At 38.9% G+C, this 20,472-nt stretch overlaps 1 protein-coding gene across 2 annotated transcripts in view; it reads left to right on the top strand.

Annotated features, from left to right (window-relative positions):
• Positions 1-20,472, top strand: part of THSD4 (thrombospondin type 1 domain containing 4) — a 334,612-nt gene that overhangs the window by 27,791 nt on the left and 286,349 nt on the right. For both annotated transcript variants that reach the window (XM_075045410.1, XM_075045411.1), the window contains exon 4: positions 16,142-16,584. In XM_075045410.1, the coding sequence (XP_074901511.1) occupies positions 16,142-16,584 (443 nt within the window). The remainder of the gene's footprint in view (positions 1-16,141; positions 16,585-20,472) is intronic.

Below are 20,472 nucleotides of genomic sequence, written 5' to 3'. Positions count from 1 at the left end.
GCAATAAGGTCTCCCTGGAGCTTTCTCTTCTCCAGGCTGAACAAGCCCAACTCTCTCAGCCTTTCTTCATAGGAGAGGTGCTTCATCCCTCTGATCATTTTTGTGGCCCTCCTCTGGACTCGCTCCAACAGGTCCATGTCCTTCTTATGTTGGGGGCCCCAGAGCTGAATACAGTACGCCAGGTGGGGTCTCACGAGAGCGGAGTAGAGGGGGAGAATCACCTCCATCGACCTCCTGGCCACGCTTCTTTTGATGCAGCCCAGGATATGGTTGGCCTTCTGGGCTGCAAACACACATTGCTGAGTCATGTTGAGCTTCTCGTCAACCAACACCCCCAAGTCCTTCTCCTCTGGGCTGCTCTCAATCCACTCATTGCCCAGCCTGTATCTGTGCTTGGGGTTGCCCCAACCCATGTGCAGGACCTTGCACTTGGCCTTGCTGAACTTCCTGAGGTTCCCATGGGCCCACTTCTTGAGCTTGTCCAGGTCCCCCTGGACGGGATCCTGTCCCTCCAGCATGTCGACTGCACCACTCAGCTTGGTGTTGTCTGCAAACTTGCTGAGGGTGCACTCAGTTCCACCATGTCATTGATGAAGATACTAAACAGTACTGGTCCCAATATGGACCTCTGAGGGACACCACTTGTCACTGATCTTCATCTGGACATTGAGCTGTTGACCGCTACCCGCTGGACATGACCATCCAACCAATTCCTCGTGCACCAAACAGTCCACCCGTGACATCCATCTCTCCAATTCTGAGAGAAGGATGTTGTGGGGGACCGTGTCAAAGGCCTTACCGAACTCAAGACAGATGACATCTGTAGCTCTTCTCTTGTCTGCTGATGTAGTCACTCCATCACAGAAGGCCACTGGGTTGGTCAGGCAGTGGTGTTTGGTAACTTTCATATACACACTCAGAGGGCACAGTGTGTGGAAACTGAGTAACTAGAGCTGAATTCTAATAAAACATTAGCTTATACCCCAGTTCTTATTGTGTGTTTATTTTGCAGGTTAAAGTTAAGTATGTGTGCATGATTGATGCTTGAATGTACAGTGTTGGAGAGTGTTTGGATTCTGTCTTGTGCACCCTGCATATAGTTATTTTTGCTCTGAAAGCTATGGACAGGGAAATAAAATCAGAGAATTGGACTTGGGTGGTTGGCTGAGTAATTAATTAAAATATTTCCACATAGTCTAGATTTTTTTCTTAGACTAAAACTTTTCGGAAAATGAAATAAAACCCAGGGTGATCCCCAAAGCAGTTGATGGAAATCCAGTTGTAACTGCCTTTGGACACCCACAGTTAAGCTGAGATCTTGGGTTTTTTAGGACTTGAAAACACTTAAAACCATCAGGAAATAACTATTTTCTGTTTATTTTAAAATCTTGTTAGATTTTCATCCTTTGTTTTTTTTTTTTTTTGAATCTGTGTTTAAAGTCATACTAGTTTCAGAGAGGCTGACATAATGTAGATTTTTGAAAAAATATCAGTTTGTAGTTTCCTAGCTCTTGTAAGAATTTTTATCTGGCTTCAATATGTTAGAACTACTTAAAGCTATAGCTTTAAAGCTTAAAGCTACTATTTAGCTACTCTTGACTTAGTGGCTTATGTTTAGGACTCTAACATGAAGAAAGAAGGTTATCTTATCAAGCAGCAAGCTTAAGAAAACCATTTTTTAGGGGAAATTTCATTAACAAAATCTGGAAGAGCAGAGCTCAACAGGTTGCTTTCCTCAGACACACAAAAATATGTTTCTGGCATGACAGCCTAGGGACTGTTAGATAGAAGAATGAGCCAAATTACTTCCATAGTAGGGAAGTGCAGATAGTGGAATTAAGACTTGGGGGGATAACAGGACCAAATGGGGAAGTTTTTCCTTTTTTCTCATTTGCAGTTTATTCTGTAACTCTTCTGCTTTCAGAAGTGCCCCCCACTGCCATCCCCAGACTAAATGTAATGCTATGCCATTTCAGTTCTCCTTCTTTTGTTTCTCTGGGAAACTTAAGCTCGGCTATTAAAGTAAAAATATTTTGAACACTAGCTAGTAAGAAGATACTTCTTTTTGGGAAAACATTTGACTGGGCAATGTTTTCTTCTTTTAGATTTTATAATTTTGGAATTAAAGTCTTGGAAGCTTGTCTGTCATACAAAGTCAGAATTGACAAATACAGAATTACTAGTTTCAGAAAGACCTGGCTACCTGATTTTTATATAGAATTAGCTTTTGTGCTTATTTACTTCAAGCAATGCTGTCTCTCCTGTCAGAAGTGCATGAAACCTGAAAACAAAGAGCATCTTTACATCTTCCTACATCCAAGCTTTTGGTACTTCTCTGTTTGTTAATCTTATCTCTGTAAATAGCACAGGTTTGGACAATAATAGAAATACATTAAAAGCGGTATGTTCATCAGATCGAAATAAAAATTCCTATGCAAAAGACTTTTATGGTTTCTTGCTGAAGACAGGGGCTATAGTGTTGGTCGGTAGCTTCTTGGAGGTTGGGTTTTTTTATGATCTAACTTACTTGTCATTCATAGTATATAGTTTCTAAGTATCAAGTGTACTCCTCCATAAGGCCAAAATACTCGTCAATATTAACAAAAAAGTAAGAAATGTTATGTGAAACCAAATAATTGCCACTTGTGTTTAAAAATCAACCACGCTCTCTGAAATTGGTTAAACTGAAATCTTTCTTAATATTTGAACAATTAATTTTCCTTGTCCATCAGTACTGGACATATGAACAGCCCTCCTGCTGCTCATCATGCAGTTAAGCTTTCTGTTTTCCTTCCCTATGCTTATTTTATTGAATAAATATTATTTAACCTTATCTGATAAGTGTCATGCTGTGATGAACAGAAGGTTAAACTATGAAACATAACAGTCCTTCTTCCAGACAACCACGGAAGTCTGTATTCCCAATTTTTCAGAAATCATTCCTGAGTGGATTTTTAATTAATTGTATGTTGCTGTGTTAAGAAAGCATGTTAAAAATGTAGTTACAGTTAAAAATGTAGTTACATTTGTACCTTGTTTATTTTAGTAAAATTGGTAATGTAAATAGTAGTAAAGTTTGTCCAAATAAAATTTCTGATGTAAATATTGCTTTGTTTTAATATCTTGCTTCTGTTACAGCATTAAATAGTAGCGTTGAAGCAATGGAGTTGCTTTGAATTTATGTGGATCTTTTTGTCACTCAGCTGTAGATTAGTATTGACTCCAATGGAGGTACAGTATATTAACAAACTAATTTTCAGTGTATGGAAGAAGTATCAGGATATTGTTGAAGAATTTTGAGCCTGTTTGGGCTTAGTGTTTTTTTTGCTGGCTCTAAATTAAAGAAGAAATAAACTGGGTGACTTGCTGTCAGACAGACAATGTCTCTATGAAAAACAACTATCTATGAAGTGAATGTTGCTATACTGCCCACAATTTGGAGATGAATAGGGTTTCAGATGTCTGTTGGGTTTTTTTGTGGGTTTTTGTCCCCCTCTCTCTTGTGTTGGATTTGAATGTGCTTTTAGAAGGGTCATCGCTGCTAAATGAGGAGAATTAAGGAACAGGATCAGGATCAGAAGCTGAGGGAAGAGAGGGGAACAGGGGGAAGGCCAAGATCCCTCATTTGGTCATGGTGAGCTGTTAGAGCAGTTCAGTTGTGGAAATTTTGCCCGAGTAGCAATGCAATGTAATGGCTAAAACCCATCATTACTCAAATAGTAGTTCTGTTCATAAAAGGCAATTTCTACAATTCACATTTACTTCAGAACAGCTTTCCTATCTGTAGTATACTGGCTTTTGGAAAGAGTGAGATTTTCTGGTTTGATTGGGGGATGTGGGTGTGTGTGTGTTCCTTTTCAGTAGACACAGAAGTTCTCCTTACCTCTAGGAGGAGTAATTTCTGAGTTACCTCTGTTTTCCTTCTTAAATCTACCACATAATAGCATTGTGTTGATTGCATTGGCAGAATACGTGAAATTGAATTAGGAGCTTATCAGAAGTTCTTTTAAACAAATTAATCTGTCACTGTGGATTGACCGCAAGGATCTATGCACTTCCGCTTTGCTCTAGGATAAGATGATTAAAAATACTGCGTCTCCCTCGCTTGCCTGCACCCATGCCCTTATCTAGAGTTTTTAAATCAGTTAACATCTACATTTGTTTGCTGTAGGATAGACTGTTTTCTGGGCAGTCATGTACCTCCCTGAAGTTTGTTCTAGGAACGGAATGTTTTTACGTGACAAGTAATGAAATGTTAAGACTTAAAGGAATTCTGGCATATTCTTAGATTAATTGGGCTACTTACTTAGAGGGGCAAGAGCAAGGAGATTAGTTTTTGTCTTGCTGTCCTCAGTCTTTGAAAAAAAATCAAGAAGTAGGCCACTGATCTCTTTTCATTGTCCTGTCTTTCCATCTTTGCTTTCCCTGGCAGTCTTGCTTGCTTGCTCCAGCACATGGCTTAAGATGCTAGGAATGATTCCTTCTACTGGGCTGTAGAAGGAGGATGCTTAAGTATGAAGGTGTAGTGTACAGAGAGGGTGGTAACTTCAAGAGTACTATTTCAAGTTATAAGAATTTGGTTACTAAATCTGACTATATCATTTTTAGGATTCATATAGGAAACTCTGTATATATAAATGTGATCCTACACCTTAATTTATATTGTAATAATGACAGTGAATGGCAATGTTTCTTCATTTCCATTGTTCTTTTACCCTACTGTACCCCCTAAAAGTCAGTATTCTGTTAACTGAAAAAGGTACAGCTGCCTAATACATCTGAACACACTATAATAGAGTAAAAGGTGAGGCATGAAGCATTATATCCTTGAAATACTGGGGAAAATTGGAATTAGGTAAAGCAGTTAATATCAAAGCTTGGCTTTTGGCCAAGACACCAGGGCTAATGCCTGATAGTTCTAAGGAGTACCATGGGATGTCCACCACACCTGGTCACCACCTTGCTTTCACATGTCCTGAGAAGCAAAAGCATGTAATGGAAGGCTATGTTCTTTCTTGCAGTTCAGGTAGGGTGAAGCTCTGCCCTCAGGTCAACAGTGAGTGAAATCTATAACTTGTCAGGACTTGTTGAGCTGGAACTCAGCTCTTGCTAACAGGCCTATTACAGAGTTACTGTGGTTCTGTCCTGCTGGGCTGCATGCACTAAGCTAAATTTTACTAGAGCACCTTAGTCACCACATATCTGCGTACAGCTGCTGTCACCATGTTCCTTGCAAGAAGTGTTTGCAGCTGTCACACTTTTTTTTTCTTGTAATTTTTTTTTTGTTTATAAGGTAACTGCTGTCCATGATTATTGTGTTTTCATACACATCAGTTCCATAAAAGACTACCAACTGAAATGCAGTCCATATTCCTATTGCAGTTTTCCACTGGTCAGTATATCCACTTGCCTTCAGCATGGTTGCTTGACTTTAGCTGTATAGATAAATATGCTGTTGCATTCATTGAAAATTTGGTAAAAACAGAGCTTTTCTAGCTAATGACGTTGCTATTCTAATTACAGTGATCTTTAGGAAACAGGAGAGATGAGTTAGTCTATGCCAAGACTTTTTCTTTAACATTAGCCTTTTAATGCAACAGAATATTTAGAACAACAGCTGAAAGAATTTTCTTGCTATCTCTGCGTTGTTACTAATTCCCTGTCCTTGCTGTTGTGGATTAAAATGGTTAGGAAATTCTTCTTTGTTTGGGGGAAGGAGACAGGATAAGGATACATTATTTTATACAAATATACTCTTTGAAAAATCAAAGCCAATGGTTTTGTTATTTTTAACTTGCTTTATCATGGACCTCTGAATTTTTTTTTTTTTTTTTTTAATTAAAAAATACCGACTTCTTTAAGCTCGGAGCATGAGGGGCTTAAAGCTTGTTCTGTGTTTCTCTGGAAAAAATGAAAGGATCTTTGTTCCAGTTGGATTCCAGAGCAGGTGAACTTACAAGGTCATAGATAAGCTTCTCATCTTCCTTCAGAGCAGTATTGCATGCTAGTTCTGTCCCAGGCTTTGGATCAGAGCAACGATAGAGATGAGAAGCTTTGTGGCTTCACAGATGAGTTCTTCTGTTAGGGAATGTTGCTTTCTATTTTATGACAGCTTGTCCTCTCTGCTTCTGGAGAGATGGGTAGATGACTCACTGAGAGGGAGATCTTGAGAAGTGTTATGACAATTACTGAATAAATAAAATCCATGTTTCTACCACATGTGGATCCCAAAGAATTTTTTCAAGTGTAGAAATATGATAGAATGGCAACACCTTTGTCACAGCTGAAGATGATTGACCTGGAAGAGGCCTAGGGTAGTACAACCTGAGTGACATAGGTCACATGATAGTCAGTAATGAGGAAATAGTTTATTAAAATAAGGAAGCCTAATTTGTGATATAGTAAGGGCCTAATGCTTGTCATCTTTACCTTACTGTAAAATCAGAAGCAATTCTACTGCAGATAAGGAGTGATTATATAGAACTGGTAGAAGTTGAGGTCAGGAGTGAGCCATCTATTTACTTGGAAGTACTTAATGGTCCCACAGAAAAATGGAAAAAAACCTCTGCCTTAAAACACTAGGCTCACAGAGTGCAGTGGAGGTGGTCTTGGTGTGAAAAAAATTTGCCAAACTTGGAGGAAGCTTCAAGCTCTGTTGGCACAAAAACTGTTCTGAACTTTTTTCAGATCTGTTTACTTTCTAGACTATTTAAATAATGTTAAAGTTTCTTCAGATGTGGTCAAAGTTGGTTGAAGGGGCCGTTAAGCTTTCCAGGCGTTGTAACTCCCTTCAGTGATTTGTGAATACAAAGGTCTTCTATTTCCAGGCTTTTTAGCCCTTTAATCTTCACAGGCACAGATGTTCAGACAGAGTTTTTATACAAAGAACGGAAACCCAAATCGTTTAAGCTGGTAATATTTACACTTACCATGTACTGTAAAATTCAAATGGTTTACTACTACTCTGATTAAAGACTTGCTAAATGCACTAAAGGATTAAAATAGCAGAGCATACTAACCAGGCAGATGTGTACACATTGCGTCATGATGTTTTGTTTGGCCTCTGCTCCATTTTTCTGCTAGCCTTGAGAGATCTGAGAAGTTATCTGCAATTTTTAGGGGCTTTTTGGTAGATTGTTTTTTATCAAACCACCAATGTTCCACATGTTTCTTGTAAGAGGCATAAAAAATATGGTTGTTGCAAATGAACATCTATAAAATGGACTGTAAAGACCTTCTGCTGGGAAATTGTCATGGCTATATGGGTATGGCCTTTATTGGAAATCAGCTGAGCTAATGCTGGAAGAATATTCCCTTAAGATGCTTAGACTGGTGAAAGAATTAAACCAGTTCCATAGATGTGTTTACAACACTGGCAGGGAAATATGATGTTACACTTGAACAGGTTCTAAAACCTAACTATAATTTCCTCAACCCATTCAAAATTTGGCATCCTCTGCTCTGAACTGCAGTTCAGTTCTAGTCTAGGTCCGCCTGCTTTTGTTTTTATGCTCTTGAAATTTTAAGAGGGCAAAGACTAGCTCTTACTTTGTGGGATTGATCATTGATCAATTTTATAAGATGGTGAATGTTCATGAAGAATACTGTGTTCATCTCATCCCAGATATGATGTACACATTTTTAATAATAACAGTATACTATTACAGTGGCTTTTTGAATCCTTAGTTGGGCTGAACCTGGCTGTGGTAAAAGCTGCATGGACATTTTTTGTGACAGGCTTTGCCCTAGCGAAATCTTCAATCAGTCAGAACTATAAAATAAAGGAGTTGTGACACTGAGGTAATGGAATAAATAAAAGGAGGTCATGTTTTCCAAGTGCCTTGACACTCCTTTAATAATGGTGACAATTTGGTGTCATAGAATGAGTTATCATATGTGGCATAATGAGAAGAACAACCATGGAAGAGACAATGAAAAAATGCCTCAAGCCTGAAGGATGTTGAGGAATATTAACAGAATTAGGGCTCTTTGCTCTGGGAAGCACGGGACAAATATGATAGTAGTAGTTTAACATAAAAAAGGCATGCTGGCTTCTGTTAATTCCACTTTACATCTAGCACATGAACGTGACTTTACTGTGTGAATACCATTGGTAGCATTTTTCTGAGCAGGTGATAAAATGTTCTTCTGGATACAATTTCTTTGGGTGAAAGTAATATTGTAAAGCTTTGCAAAACATACGTCCATACCTGTTACGTTCCTTTCAGATGTATAATTAGGAATATGATGTAGTTAATTTGTCCATGAATGCACTTAAATTCAGGGCATTTAACCAGGAAAAAGAATTACTGGATAACATGTTAGAAACTAAATCTATGAAATATATTGTATCTAAACTGAAATTGGAAAAAAACCAGGAATGTCTGATTTTGTTTAAGTATCTTCAGGTTTAAAGCTTGCCATTGCCTTGTATCCCATTTCAGTTTTGAATTTGGACTGCTATAACATGCTCAGTATCTGCAAAATACTTGGTAACATTGGCTGTGGCTATAGCAGCTTACTTAAATACATAGTTGGTTAAAAGGTATGTACTGTCACCAAGCATTATGGTCATTACTAGTGTGAAAGTCCATCATTAATTCTCCTTTGGAGTACTGTATGCATCATTGCACACCCATGTCAAAATGTAGGAGTGGAAAAGGTGCTGAGAATGAGGACAGCCTGAACTCTGGCCTGTTTTCCATACAAAAAGAGACTGAACAGATCAGGACTGCTGAATTTCAGAGAGAGATCCTGGAATTGGGTTGTGTCAGTGATTTCAAATCAAACATCATGGTGTGGTTAAGGAGAATACAGAATGATCATTCTTCATTTATCATGCTGAAAAAATTTGGGAGACACAGTGAAATTGTCAGGTTGCATGTTTAACCAGAGGAAAGGAAGCACTTTTTCAATATAAAATGCATAATCTTTTGGAAACCAAGATTAGAAATAATCTAAAAAAGAGATTAATTGTATTCATGGAGATAAAGTCCAGTAGTGGGTATGAAAAACAATTTGAATATGGTGATTAGCTAAAGGAGGCCCTTAAATTGCTGATTAGCTGGAAACAGAGGGTCCATGGATGTCTCTGAACATGTCCTGGTTCTTACAGTTTCCTAAACCTTTGCTTCTTCCACACAGTCAGAAATATAATACTGTGTTAAATGGGCCTCTGATTTATCCACTTTTTGCTACTTTTCTAAACAGTTCATTTGTATGTAAGCTGAAGTTTAATAGGATGAAGTATCCTACAGTATTTAAAATCAGTTTTTGTCAGGCCTTGTCTTCACGCACAACTAGTTATGTTTGAAATATTAGTGGCTTTCAGTTCAAGTGATACTTCCTCTTCAGGGACATTCTTGCATAGTATAGTTTCAATAACTGCTGCTGAAATCCCAAGATGCAGATCATATTTTGAAATTCTGACAGAGTTGGTACTAGAAATTTGCAATGTATTTCAATAGCTTGTGGACTCCTAGTTTTTGCAGGAATTTTTGATTCAGGATCAGAGTGATTGCTGAATTATGTGAATTCAAGAGAAATTGTTTTTCTATTTAAAATATAGTCTGTGTCAACCTACTGGTAGCATGTTTAATTCGATAAGATCTAAGGTTGTAATATAGTAGAAGTGAGGAAAGACGCAATGCTTGTCATAAGTCTAAAGCTACAGGAATGACAACTATTGTATTAGTGATTTAATGGAGAATTTGTCTGCCTAAAAGCTACTAAGTGTGTTAAAATTCTATAGGCTAACTTTAAATTTCTGAAATCCGTAAAATTTGGAAGTAAGCAAGTAAAGAATATAAAGTTAGATTTTTTTTTTTTTCAGACATAAAAAATAGTGGATGTAATTAAGGAAGTAAGAGACATAGTATTTTAAAGTATTCTGCTTTCAGTTTAATTCAATGTATTACCCATCTTATACAGAGTTTTTGTAACTGTGTAATCTACATACTTATGCTTAAAGATAAGTAAAATGTGTGTGTGAAATATTTAAAATCAAACAAACTTAATTGCACTGTAGTTCCTCTATAATTTATGGTAACGTTGAATGCTAGTTATGGATTTTTAGTTCTGCATTTAGGATTAAATTCCATTGTCTTAAATATTCCATGTGCATTTATTTAGCTCTGCATGGAATCAGTATGAAGGTCTTGTATGCAGAACAGAACAAATGCCTAGTTAGCATTTACATCCATGGGAGTTGTACTCAGTTCCTTTGAGAAAAAATTTTGGTGATATGTTTTTAATTGTCTTTCTTAACTGGGTTAGTTAACCCAAGGAAGCAAATATGCTGCATATTGCATGGACCTGGGGAAAATGAAGGAAAACAGATGAATTAGAATTTGTTTTCTTGTTTGCCATGTGGATAAACATCTCCCTCTTTTGTGTGTTGACTTCTGCTGTCTTAATAAGTTTATTAGCTTGCTCTGTTTGGTGTTCAAAAACAGTAAGTTAAATCACAAGTATTATCTTACAGATCTTGTACAACAAACCAATTTATAAACAAACAAACCCCAAAGAAACAGGGAGGAAAAACCCCTGTTTGTTTCTTTTGCAAAGAAACAGGGAGATTCTTAGTATGTCTTAGAAAAATAAAAAAATAAAATTGAAATGACATAGTTCCATAGACTGCCTGCCCACAGTGGTATTTTCGTTAAGATTTTGGGGAGTTCTCTTATCTGCTTAACTGTGCCTGAAACAGACTTTGGGCTGGTATTGATGTTTTTCTCTTATATTATTTCTAAACAAACAATCCCAATATTGAGTAGTTCTGACCTTCTAACAGGTTCTGATTAAATTAGATCATTTGTGACCACTTAAAATAAGGGTGTTTTTCTGGCATTTTGTTTGTTCAGCCAGGTTCAATTTAGGTGAATAAAGTACTTCCTTTCTGAAATTTTAGTTTTATATACTTTGTACACACTAACCTCATACATTTATTCTACATATGAATGATGTTTTGGGGGAAAAAAAAAAAGAAAACCCAACAGACTGTTTTAGAAACTACCTAATTTGAAAAAGACGACTGTCAGAATAAAACCTGAATGTAATGCAGCTCCTGTTTATGAAAGTATCAAACTAGCAAAATACAAGAAAACTGGGGGAAAAGAACGGAAAGGGATGCAGAGTACTGATATGTAAAGGGAGAAGAGTGACCCTGCAAGCACTCTTCTAAAAATCTAGCCTCAATTCAGTTTGCCACTCACTGTTAGAAAGGTGACAGGTTTGAAGATATTTGGTACATCACAGTCACTAGGAAGAAAATTTCTGATTTAAAAAATCTTTGATAGCAACTTGATAGGTGTCACGACCCAGACTGGACAGACCAGGGAGTCATGTTTAATTCAAAATTCCTTCAGGCTAAATTAAGGTGAAATGACATCAAACGATCAGTTAAATATTTTATTCATGACAGAAGCAAACTGAACTGGGGAGGCCTAAGAGTAGGTGGCGGAGTTTCTCACAGCAGTAATTGGCATGAGACTACTTCTGTAAACCTTGTAACCCAGGGTAACCATACACATCGATTCAGGGAATAAGGAGATCCCTCCCGTCGAGTCACGAGGTTCAGAGCAGACCCCCTTGCTTTCTAGACTCCTCCTCAGAGAAAGGCCCAGGGGCGGCTGGATCCGCTCTTAGTCTCAGACTTGGTCAACAGTTTTATGTCTTAAAGGGATGAAGTGCAGGGATTGTGGAAAAGGAAAGAGAGAAGATGACAGAGAGATTTCACCGGTCCTGGGTCCAGTATTGGTTCAGTCAGCCGAGGGGTCCAGTCCCGGTGGGCTTGTGCACCCGGGGCTTCAGTTTGTGTCCTTTTATCATCCTCGTCCCTCTCCAGGCGGGTTAATGAGCAGTTTGTGAGCCTTTGGGCTTGGGGGTCGTTTGGGGAGTAACTTCTCCTTCCCTGCAGAGGTGGCCGTTGTTTGATCTTTGTATCAGAACAGCTTATCAGAACAGGGAGCTGCGCACCCTCCAGCACGCCCTCCCCCTCCTGTTGCTGCTGTCTGAGCTGATGGGCTTTTCACCTGGGTTCCTTGCTGTGCAGGGTTTGTCTTTAAGCAGAACTTGCCCCACCACAATGTTTGGGACATTAACTCTTTCAGTCTCTCGCAATAGGAGTCAGTGCAGATGTAGAAATTGCAAGCACTTGCACACCTGAAAGCTTATCTTACTTTTCTTTACATTGCTTGCTGTACAGCTATACCTAGTGAAATGTATTGCTTCCACTTACAAACCTTTTCCTGCCAAGTAACTGAAAAATGTATAGGAAAGAAAGAAAGGGCTAGAATTATGGGGTGAAAATAGATTGAACTTGTAGAGCAAAATATTTGGTTGTTGATTAACTTGTAGTAGACAGAAATATTTTGATGGTGCATTTATAGTTAGAATGAATATTACCAGGTCACCTAGAGAAAGAATCAATCATGAACTATGGGAAAGTACATTCAATGGGTTAGTTGATCTCTCCCTTTTGCAGGCTATGCAATTCTATTAAAGAAATTACTTTCATGACTTAACTTGGCAAGGAAAATTCAGTATGCATTTCACTTGTTCCCCAGTGCAGGCTCAAACTCTTCCCTTTAGAATGTGTGCTGTTTAATGGGTAATTTTTAAAGGAAGAGGAGGAGGGACCTAGTGTCAGGAATCTCTGAATATGTGGTGTTTCTGAGATGTTCTGGAATACTTCAGCTGTCTCCTGTAGCTACCTGTAATTTCTTGGCTGTACCCTAGGGTTGTGATAGAATTCATTACTGGCTACAAAGTAACTTGGAAATGGCAGGACCAAAGGAGGGGAAGTGACCTGCGAGTCCTGTACTTCAGCTCCTCTGCCCCAGGGAAGGATCGGTTACACCTTGCTTGTTCCTGGTAGAGGTTTGGGCTCACCTTCCATGGTGCCAGGATCTCCTCAGGCAATCGGTTCCCGTGGTTTGTCTGCCTTTTCACTAAGTAGTTTTTCCTACTAGCTAATTTGCATCACCTCTGATTAAATTTAAATCCAGTTACTTCTGTGTTGGCTCCATAGACATGGAGAACAACTTGCTGCAAAGAGAAAATGAACAGCTCTTTGTATTTATTTACGTAAACTGTTCGGAAGACTCGCTATTGACCCCTATGTTTTCCATTCCTTAAACGAAGTGGCTTCAATTTATTCAGTCTTTCGTAGAAGGTTTCACTGAGTAGATTATGCCATTAATCACATGTCATCTTCTCTAAAAGATTAGTCTGTAGCCCCCATCTTTCTCAAGGTAAGAAAACAGAGACGTTAAAAATAAAAGGGCATAACCTGATTTGCTACTGAAAATTCCTGTCTCACAATTTTGTTATAACTAAGTAGTATTGATGAATTTGTACATCAGAATAAGACATTATGTTGTTACCTTTTGGTTAGTTTTATTATCATGTTCTTACTTAACTTGCTAGATTAAACCTTCTTGTGCTGTGTCTAGAACTCTCTCACTGTGAAGATTAAGGGGTGTGAAATTACTTTACGTTGCCTTCAGTCATTTAAAGCATCATTTTATCTGAAACAATTCTTGCTGCAATGGAGTTTGGCAGCCAGAAAGTTCTCTCTGCAACAGGTCAACACTTGCCGCTATTGTATCAGCTTCTATTTCTGCATAATGAAATATTTCTTATGTTAGTGGTGACTTGAGTTGCTTGCAGACTAATAGATTTTAGTTGTTGCCTGCATAAGTATCTTTGGCTTTTTAAAAAAAGGTGTACTGAACCATCAGAAATGATTAAGAAATAGTCCAGACAAATGAAACCTGACTTGTTTGATTAACAAAGGACTATTAGTTTTATAATAAGCAAATTTTACTGCAAAAAAATTTTACTGGTCAGACCAGAAGAGTATCTCTATGTGTAACTGTTCTCATTTTATGTCTGTGGTAAAGCTACATGAATGTGTAGTTAAGTATGAACAGTGAATATTCAGTGAAAAAATCACAAACTGAAGAGTAGCTTGTTTAGTTGGTCAAATTGTGAGCCAGTGGTGTTCTGTTATTGGATATGAAAGCAAATGTAACAGCCAGAAACCAAGACCTTGTTGCATGTTATTCATAATTTTGACATTATGTGGTATTAGGTTGTACAGGCTATTGGATTTAAAAGGCTGATACCAAATGGGGTACCCACAGAAAAAAGACACATTAAATACAAAGACATCTGCTCCTGTTTTCAAATAACATTGGCAAAATGGGTAACATATCACACTAATGCAGATGCTTTTTATTATTCACAAGTTATAATTAAATGCAGTTTTTTCTGTGGTTGGTGATGAAAGTGTGAGAGCAATCTCAGAGTGGGGAAATGTTTCAGATTATGTAGACCACAACTGACTATTACACAGCAGCACCATAAACCCTGCGCTGGCTTGGCTTTTCATATTGTAATGGTCTATTCAACCCATGTTTGCAAACCACATTCCACCAAAGCCTGCCATGTTTATAGCTAGCTGATCAGTAATGTATGCTCACTGGCATAGGTGGTTTGCAGTTCAGTTAGTGACTGTACATGTTATCTGTGACTAGAGGCAAAGTATGTAGATGTTAATCTTTTGCTCTTCTACAATACTGTTTGAGGTAGAATTATTAATGGAAGTTAGGTGTTTAGGAGGTCATCCTTTGAAGGGGGGTAAGCGACATACAGACACACATGGCTGTCTTTCCAAAGCTCGCTTTGAGGTAGCTACATACTTGAATAGGGCTGGAGAGGTATGGCAAGCATTTGTTTGTGGACAGTGCCTTTTTTGCTTCCTAATTGAATTGATATGTGTGTGTACTTGTTGGTACAAAGGTTATTCAGAATATAAATAAACTATTAAAGGATGCTCATTTAAAAGAACATTCTGCATATTAATAATTGTGAGAATCAGACATTGGAAGCCTGCTTTGAAAACTTGTAATTCGGACAGCTGGACAAGGGAAGCGTCGTGGTTTAACCCCAGCCAGCAACTAAGCACCACGCAGCCACTCACTTCCTCCCTCCCCTCCCAGTGGGATGTGGGAGAAAATTGGGAAAAGAAGTAAAACTCATGGGTTGAGATAAGAACGGTTTAACAAAACAGAAGAGAAGAGACTAATAATGATAATGATAACACTAATAGAATGACAACAGAAAAACTATGCATTTAATGAAAATGGATCTAATTTCTGTGCGACAAAGTTGAGCACTCTACCCAGCATGAAACACTGACTATATTTAGCTCCAGGAGTGGGTAAAGCTTGGGGCACAAGTCCGCAGTGAGATGGGGACAGGTGGTTTTAACTTCTAGGCTGTGCTGATACCTTGCTAACCGCTAGGTCAGGGTATTTAAATATTTGGCCACAGCTTGAGTAACAGTCCCTGTCCTTCCTAATCCTCCCTAGCTTCCTTCAGGAGAAAAATCCTCTCTCTTTGGGGTTCTTCTTTGTTTTGCTTTCCCTGTGCTGCTGAATGGTGAGTATGGGCTAAGTGGCACTGAGCATCCAAGACAAATAACTTGTCCTGACTTAGTGCATTTGATGGGGATTTCTGTGAATGTAGGTTTGGGTGGGTCATCTTGAAAAGCTCTTTTCCTTGAAGCATTAATGTGGGAGGTGGGGGAAAAGTGATAATACAAGAGTTAGCTATTGCAGTATTTCTGGCTGGTTGGAAATCAGCCTGTCCTCTTACGTTATTGCTTTCCTAAAAAGTTCCACATTAGATGGGAGTTCCTGAAATATTATTGCAACCACTAGCAATGTCCATTGTTGAGGCATCAGAGTGGAAGAGAGCAGTCAGTGCCTGTTGACCTGACTTCGTCACCAAAAATGACCTTACTTCCTGGCTTTGCTAATATTATAACAGTTTTCAATCTCCACGTTTCCAAAATCTGTATTATGCAATGTTTTCCATTGCTGAGAACTAAAGAACATCTGTTCCCATCCACATAGTCCAAAAAATACTTTTGGCCTGAATGGTTGATGGCTGTAGGAGACCTCCTCCTATACTGGCAGAATAGGCAGCCATTTGACAGGGAATAAGACAAGTTACTTCCTCTGTCGTCCGTTTTCACTTGTGACTGCAGAGTGAATGCCTTAAAAAGGGTATTAGTGCTCTCCTCTATTACAGTGTGAATTCTTGTTCCTAAGTCAGTCTGTTGTGTCTACAGGTTCCCCAGAGGATAGAAGAGCAGAGAGATGCATCTGAGGATAGCGGTGCAGGAATCCCAGGCATGTGGGGAAGTTGGGGCCCCTGGTCCGCCTGCTCTCGGAGCTGCAGTGGCGGTGTGATGGAGCAAACGCGGCCCTGCCTCCCGGCCTATTACCGCGAAAGGGGCTACCGACGGCCGGGACGGCAGTACCCGGCCTCAGAGAGAACTCTTCCTCATCAGAATTCCCGCCACCGCGAGGACTCGCTGACGGCTTATCCTGGCCACGTCATTTCTGCCATCCGTACGTCTGTGCCACTTCACAGGAATGAAGACCAGCTTTGGGCTGGCCTTCGGGCTTCTGCTTCTTCGGGAGGCCAGAATAACAGCCATCTGAGCAGAGGAGCGTTGAGAGGCAGCAGGCATTCTCAGTCCCAGAGGCAGAATGCCAAGCCCGAAAAGAGGTATGTGTCTAGGCACGCATTTTATTCTTGCTATGAGTGATGTATCATAAGAATAACATGTCAGATTAGAGTTGATATTTTTTAATACTTACGGAAAAGTTATTAAAGACTAAGATTGACTTTTACAATGTTTACCATCTTCTGTGGAAGGCTGTCCTCCCTGTTGACTACTTATGTCATAATACCCAAGGACAGATACAATTATTCTACAGTTGTACTAGACAGATCATCTTATTTCCCTTTAAGATTTGTTTCATGATGTATTGAGATATTTCTTCTTTTCTATTACACTCTCATTTGACATTTCCATCTTCACCATAATACTAAAAGCTCTATAATTGGATTCTGTACTTCAATAGCCATTCTGATTTTAACTGGTTGAAAAAAAGATTCATCAAACTTTTTTCATAAAGAATGGCCAACTGCCCCTTCACTTTTTTTTCTAGTCAAAATTCTAGGTTTGTTTTGTATTTTTCAAAGGGTTTCTACTTATGGGCTTTTTGTTTTCTCTTTTTCCTTTTTCATTTTCTACCACCTCTTTTAGCAAAATTTCCTGTTTGATGAAACTAACCAATGTGGTGTTTAATATGTAGAATATTTTAAACACTGTATATATCAATTTCATAATATTAGCTGTTCAGTCTTTAAGGCTGGGTGGAACTGTGCTGTTACAATTAATTCCAATTAGTTTTCCAGTTTCTGGAGAAACACTTTTTTCTCTTCTTAGATACCAATCGATCAGATTTTTTAAATATATGTATGTGAAAGGAAAATAGATGTGTTTCCAGTCTGGAAACTGAGAATGGGCAGGGAGATTCCCTGGGAGGGAGTGCTCCTGAAACGTCTCTATTCTGTCTATCTTTCCTCAGACTGTGTATTCTAGCAGTTCTCTGGTTCTTTCCCTCTCAGCCTTCTTCTGGGAGATGCATGGAGAGATTTTTTTGGGGGTAGTTAACAAAAAAACCCAACCCAAACAAAAAAACCCCAACCCAAACCCCCAAACAGAAAACCTCTCCTTCATATCATCTGCTTCTTTAAGATTCTTAGGTGAAGCAGTCAAATATAATTCCCTTTTTAAAGGCATCTTGCTGACCCAAAGCAAAAAAAAGAATGTTACCTTGAGGCAATATTCCAGTCTGACTGGAATAAGACTGTAGGACACTCTGTTGCTGGTCATAAAGACATCCTCAGCCCCTGCAAGAAACACTCTCCACCTAAAAGAATATTTGAAAATAGAAATTAACCTGTTAGCTTCCTGTTTGTCTCAGTGAAGCATAAATTTCAAAAGGGGGGACCAGCTGTTCAGATGTTGATCTTCCTAGGTGTTGGCCATTTCCTTTAATCACTGCTTTGTCTTTCTTTCAAACCCATGCAAATAGATAGCCTAGAGCTATGGAGTATGACTTCAGTATGGCACTGATAATCTTATAAAAATTCAGAGAATGCCAGAGGCAGGCGTTTAGTAGCAGCGTTGACATGACTGCATTGAGACAAAAGTCATATTTTCTTTTTCTGTTTTCCTACTTAATAATTTTCTATAATGCACTTCTGTTCTCAGCTGCACAGCGCAAGAGATACAGGTTGTAGTACATAGCTGGGTTATTACTAATATTGGAAGCCTGTCCTTGAACCGTCAGCACAAAGTCATTCAAAGCCTGTTTGCTCCAGCCCCTTGGCACCCTCAGTCTCCAAGGGAATCCCGGCTGGCCTGGCCTCTGCAGCAGACCTGCTGCCAGGCTGCTGGCACAGCTGGGTTTCCATCCCCGCAGGCTGTCCCTTGCTGCCGTGGTGGCCTCTGCAGGCCAGGAGAGACTGGAACAGTTTGAAACAATCACTGCAGTTACGGCTGGAACATGAGAGGGCAATGAGCAGAAAATAATATTGACTGTGTGCAGAAGTGAAACGATGTTATTTCCTAATAACTGCCTCGCCGTATGAAATACTAAAATGATCATACTGTCCGTTGTGCCTCCACTTTCCTGTGTGATGGAGGCCTTTGCTTTCGAAAATTCTTGTGCTTTCCTAAGCACAGTGCAAGCTTCTGTACCACAGTTGATTTTCCACCCACACGCACATTGCCCCTTGGCAAAAGACTGTGGATTCAAGGTCAGTGTTTTAATCTTATTTGCGTAATAACTTATTTCCATCTTGTGTTAGGAGGGTCCCTGGTGGCTTTAAAGCCTGTTGTATTGCATAACTTTCAGATTCTTTGGTGGTGACTGTGAAAACAGAATGAGAACAAAAAATGTTATTTGAAAATGAAATTATTAGAATGACAAGCCTAATAGTTTTCCTTAATTTGCTAAATCCAGAGTACAAACCTTTGCAAAGGAAATTACTGGTCCTGTCAGATATATAGAAAATGGATTTCAAAATGTAAGTTACTCTAGACATTATTTTTATACTGTATAAGAGTGTTCAATGTTCACTATATGGGTGATATTGGAAATTGGTGTCAGGCTATTAAAAAAACAAATCTGTGTTTTCACAGTATGTACAGTCAGTGGAAAGTTTTTTGGGTGTCCTATTTACTGTACTGGACTTTATATAAAAGCTGTAATTTTAGCAGACTTCCATAAAACAATAGAAGAGGAATGGACATTTGTGACTGAGATAAGTTCACATTTGATAGCATGATAAGATGGAATTGGATGTCTTCCAAGGCAAATACGTTTTGACAGCAATAGCAGTCCTTCAAAGCAGCCAGATATGTTTGTGTCATTTAGCAACAAGTGGAAAAGTTCTCTGCCCGCTTCCAGGTGGCTGACAAAGAACTGTTCCGTTTCTTTAGCAAAATTCAAAATATCATTTATATATCATAAATTTTGACGTACCTTGTCTGTGAAGAGGATACTCACATTTTCGGCTTTTGAAAGTTAGGTCATATGTGGTTCAATTAGGCTTTAGAAACCAGGGCTGCACATGAAGTTCAGGGAGAGAGAGATTTGAGGAACCTACACTTAGAAGCCTAACTGGAAAAGTTTAAGTGCTCCCCTTTTTATCATAGTGCTGTAAGTAGAGTTCTTGCATAACTGAAATGTGTTGGGAAGTTATAGTCAGTCACTGGAATGAGGATGGAAACACAGAAAACAAGCTGATGGTTCTTTGGGTTGTCTGCTGGCAAAGGAAGGGAGCTCTTCTCAGCTTTGAAAAGTTGAGTTCCCATTAGCACAGCCTTGTTTTTTATTTCACCTAGATAAGATGCGTGGGGCATACCATAGAATAAGAACAGGGATGAGGAGATAGTGGAAAAAATATCAAAGCATTTAGACATCTTTATAGAGAGGCAAGTACGGAGAAGTAATATGGGCATGCAAAAGGCTAACATGCTTTAAGAGAGAAGACACATCTCAAAAAGAAATATCATTCATGGACTAGGTTTTAGTACTTCTTAAGTGTTTCATTTCCAATTCTCTATTTTGGTGATAGAGAAGACAAAACCACAATTATACACAGATGTGCTGAGTGTTATGATGCTTACAATTGCCACCTTTGCTTTCTGTACAAGTGAACTTTCATGGTGGACCTGCAGAAATTCTATGTCCGCTTCTGTAGGCACGATGCGTACTTTGTAAGTGGTTCTTAGGAGCAGAAAGAAAAAATACATTTATCACCAGAATAATGAAATAAGTAAAGCGGGTTTGCATAAATAGTGCAAGTTTAAAGAAGTACGTTAATAAGGAAAGGGCTTCCCTAAAGCTCTTTTTGTATTTGGAAGAGGAATGAGAGAAACGATTTGCACTGAGGAAATAATCCAAAAATCATCAACTTCTCACACGGCTATAGCTCTCTGGTCTTTATTCTGCTGCCAGCAGCTGACGTGAAAGTCTGCTGTTCTGCTTTGTACCCTGCATAGGGCCAGTTTGCATTTCTAGGCCTGTGAGCAAT

Source organism: Buteo buteo, chromosome 13 (assembly GCF_964188355.1).
Source record: "Buteo buteo chromosome 13, bButBut1.hap1.1, whole genome shotgun sequence".
NCBI lineage: Eukaryota > Metazoa > Chordata > Aves > Accipitriformes > Accipitridae > Buteo > Buteo buteo.
Note: the sequence above shows the minus strand (reverse complement) of the source record. Positions and strands in the feature narration are given on the sequence as shown.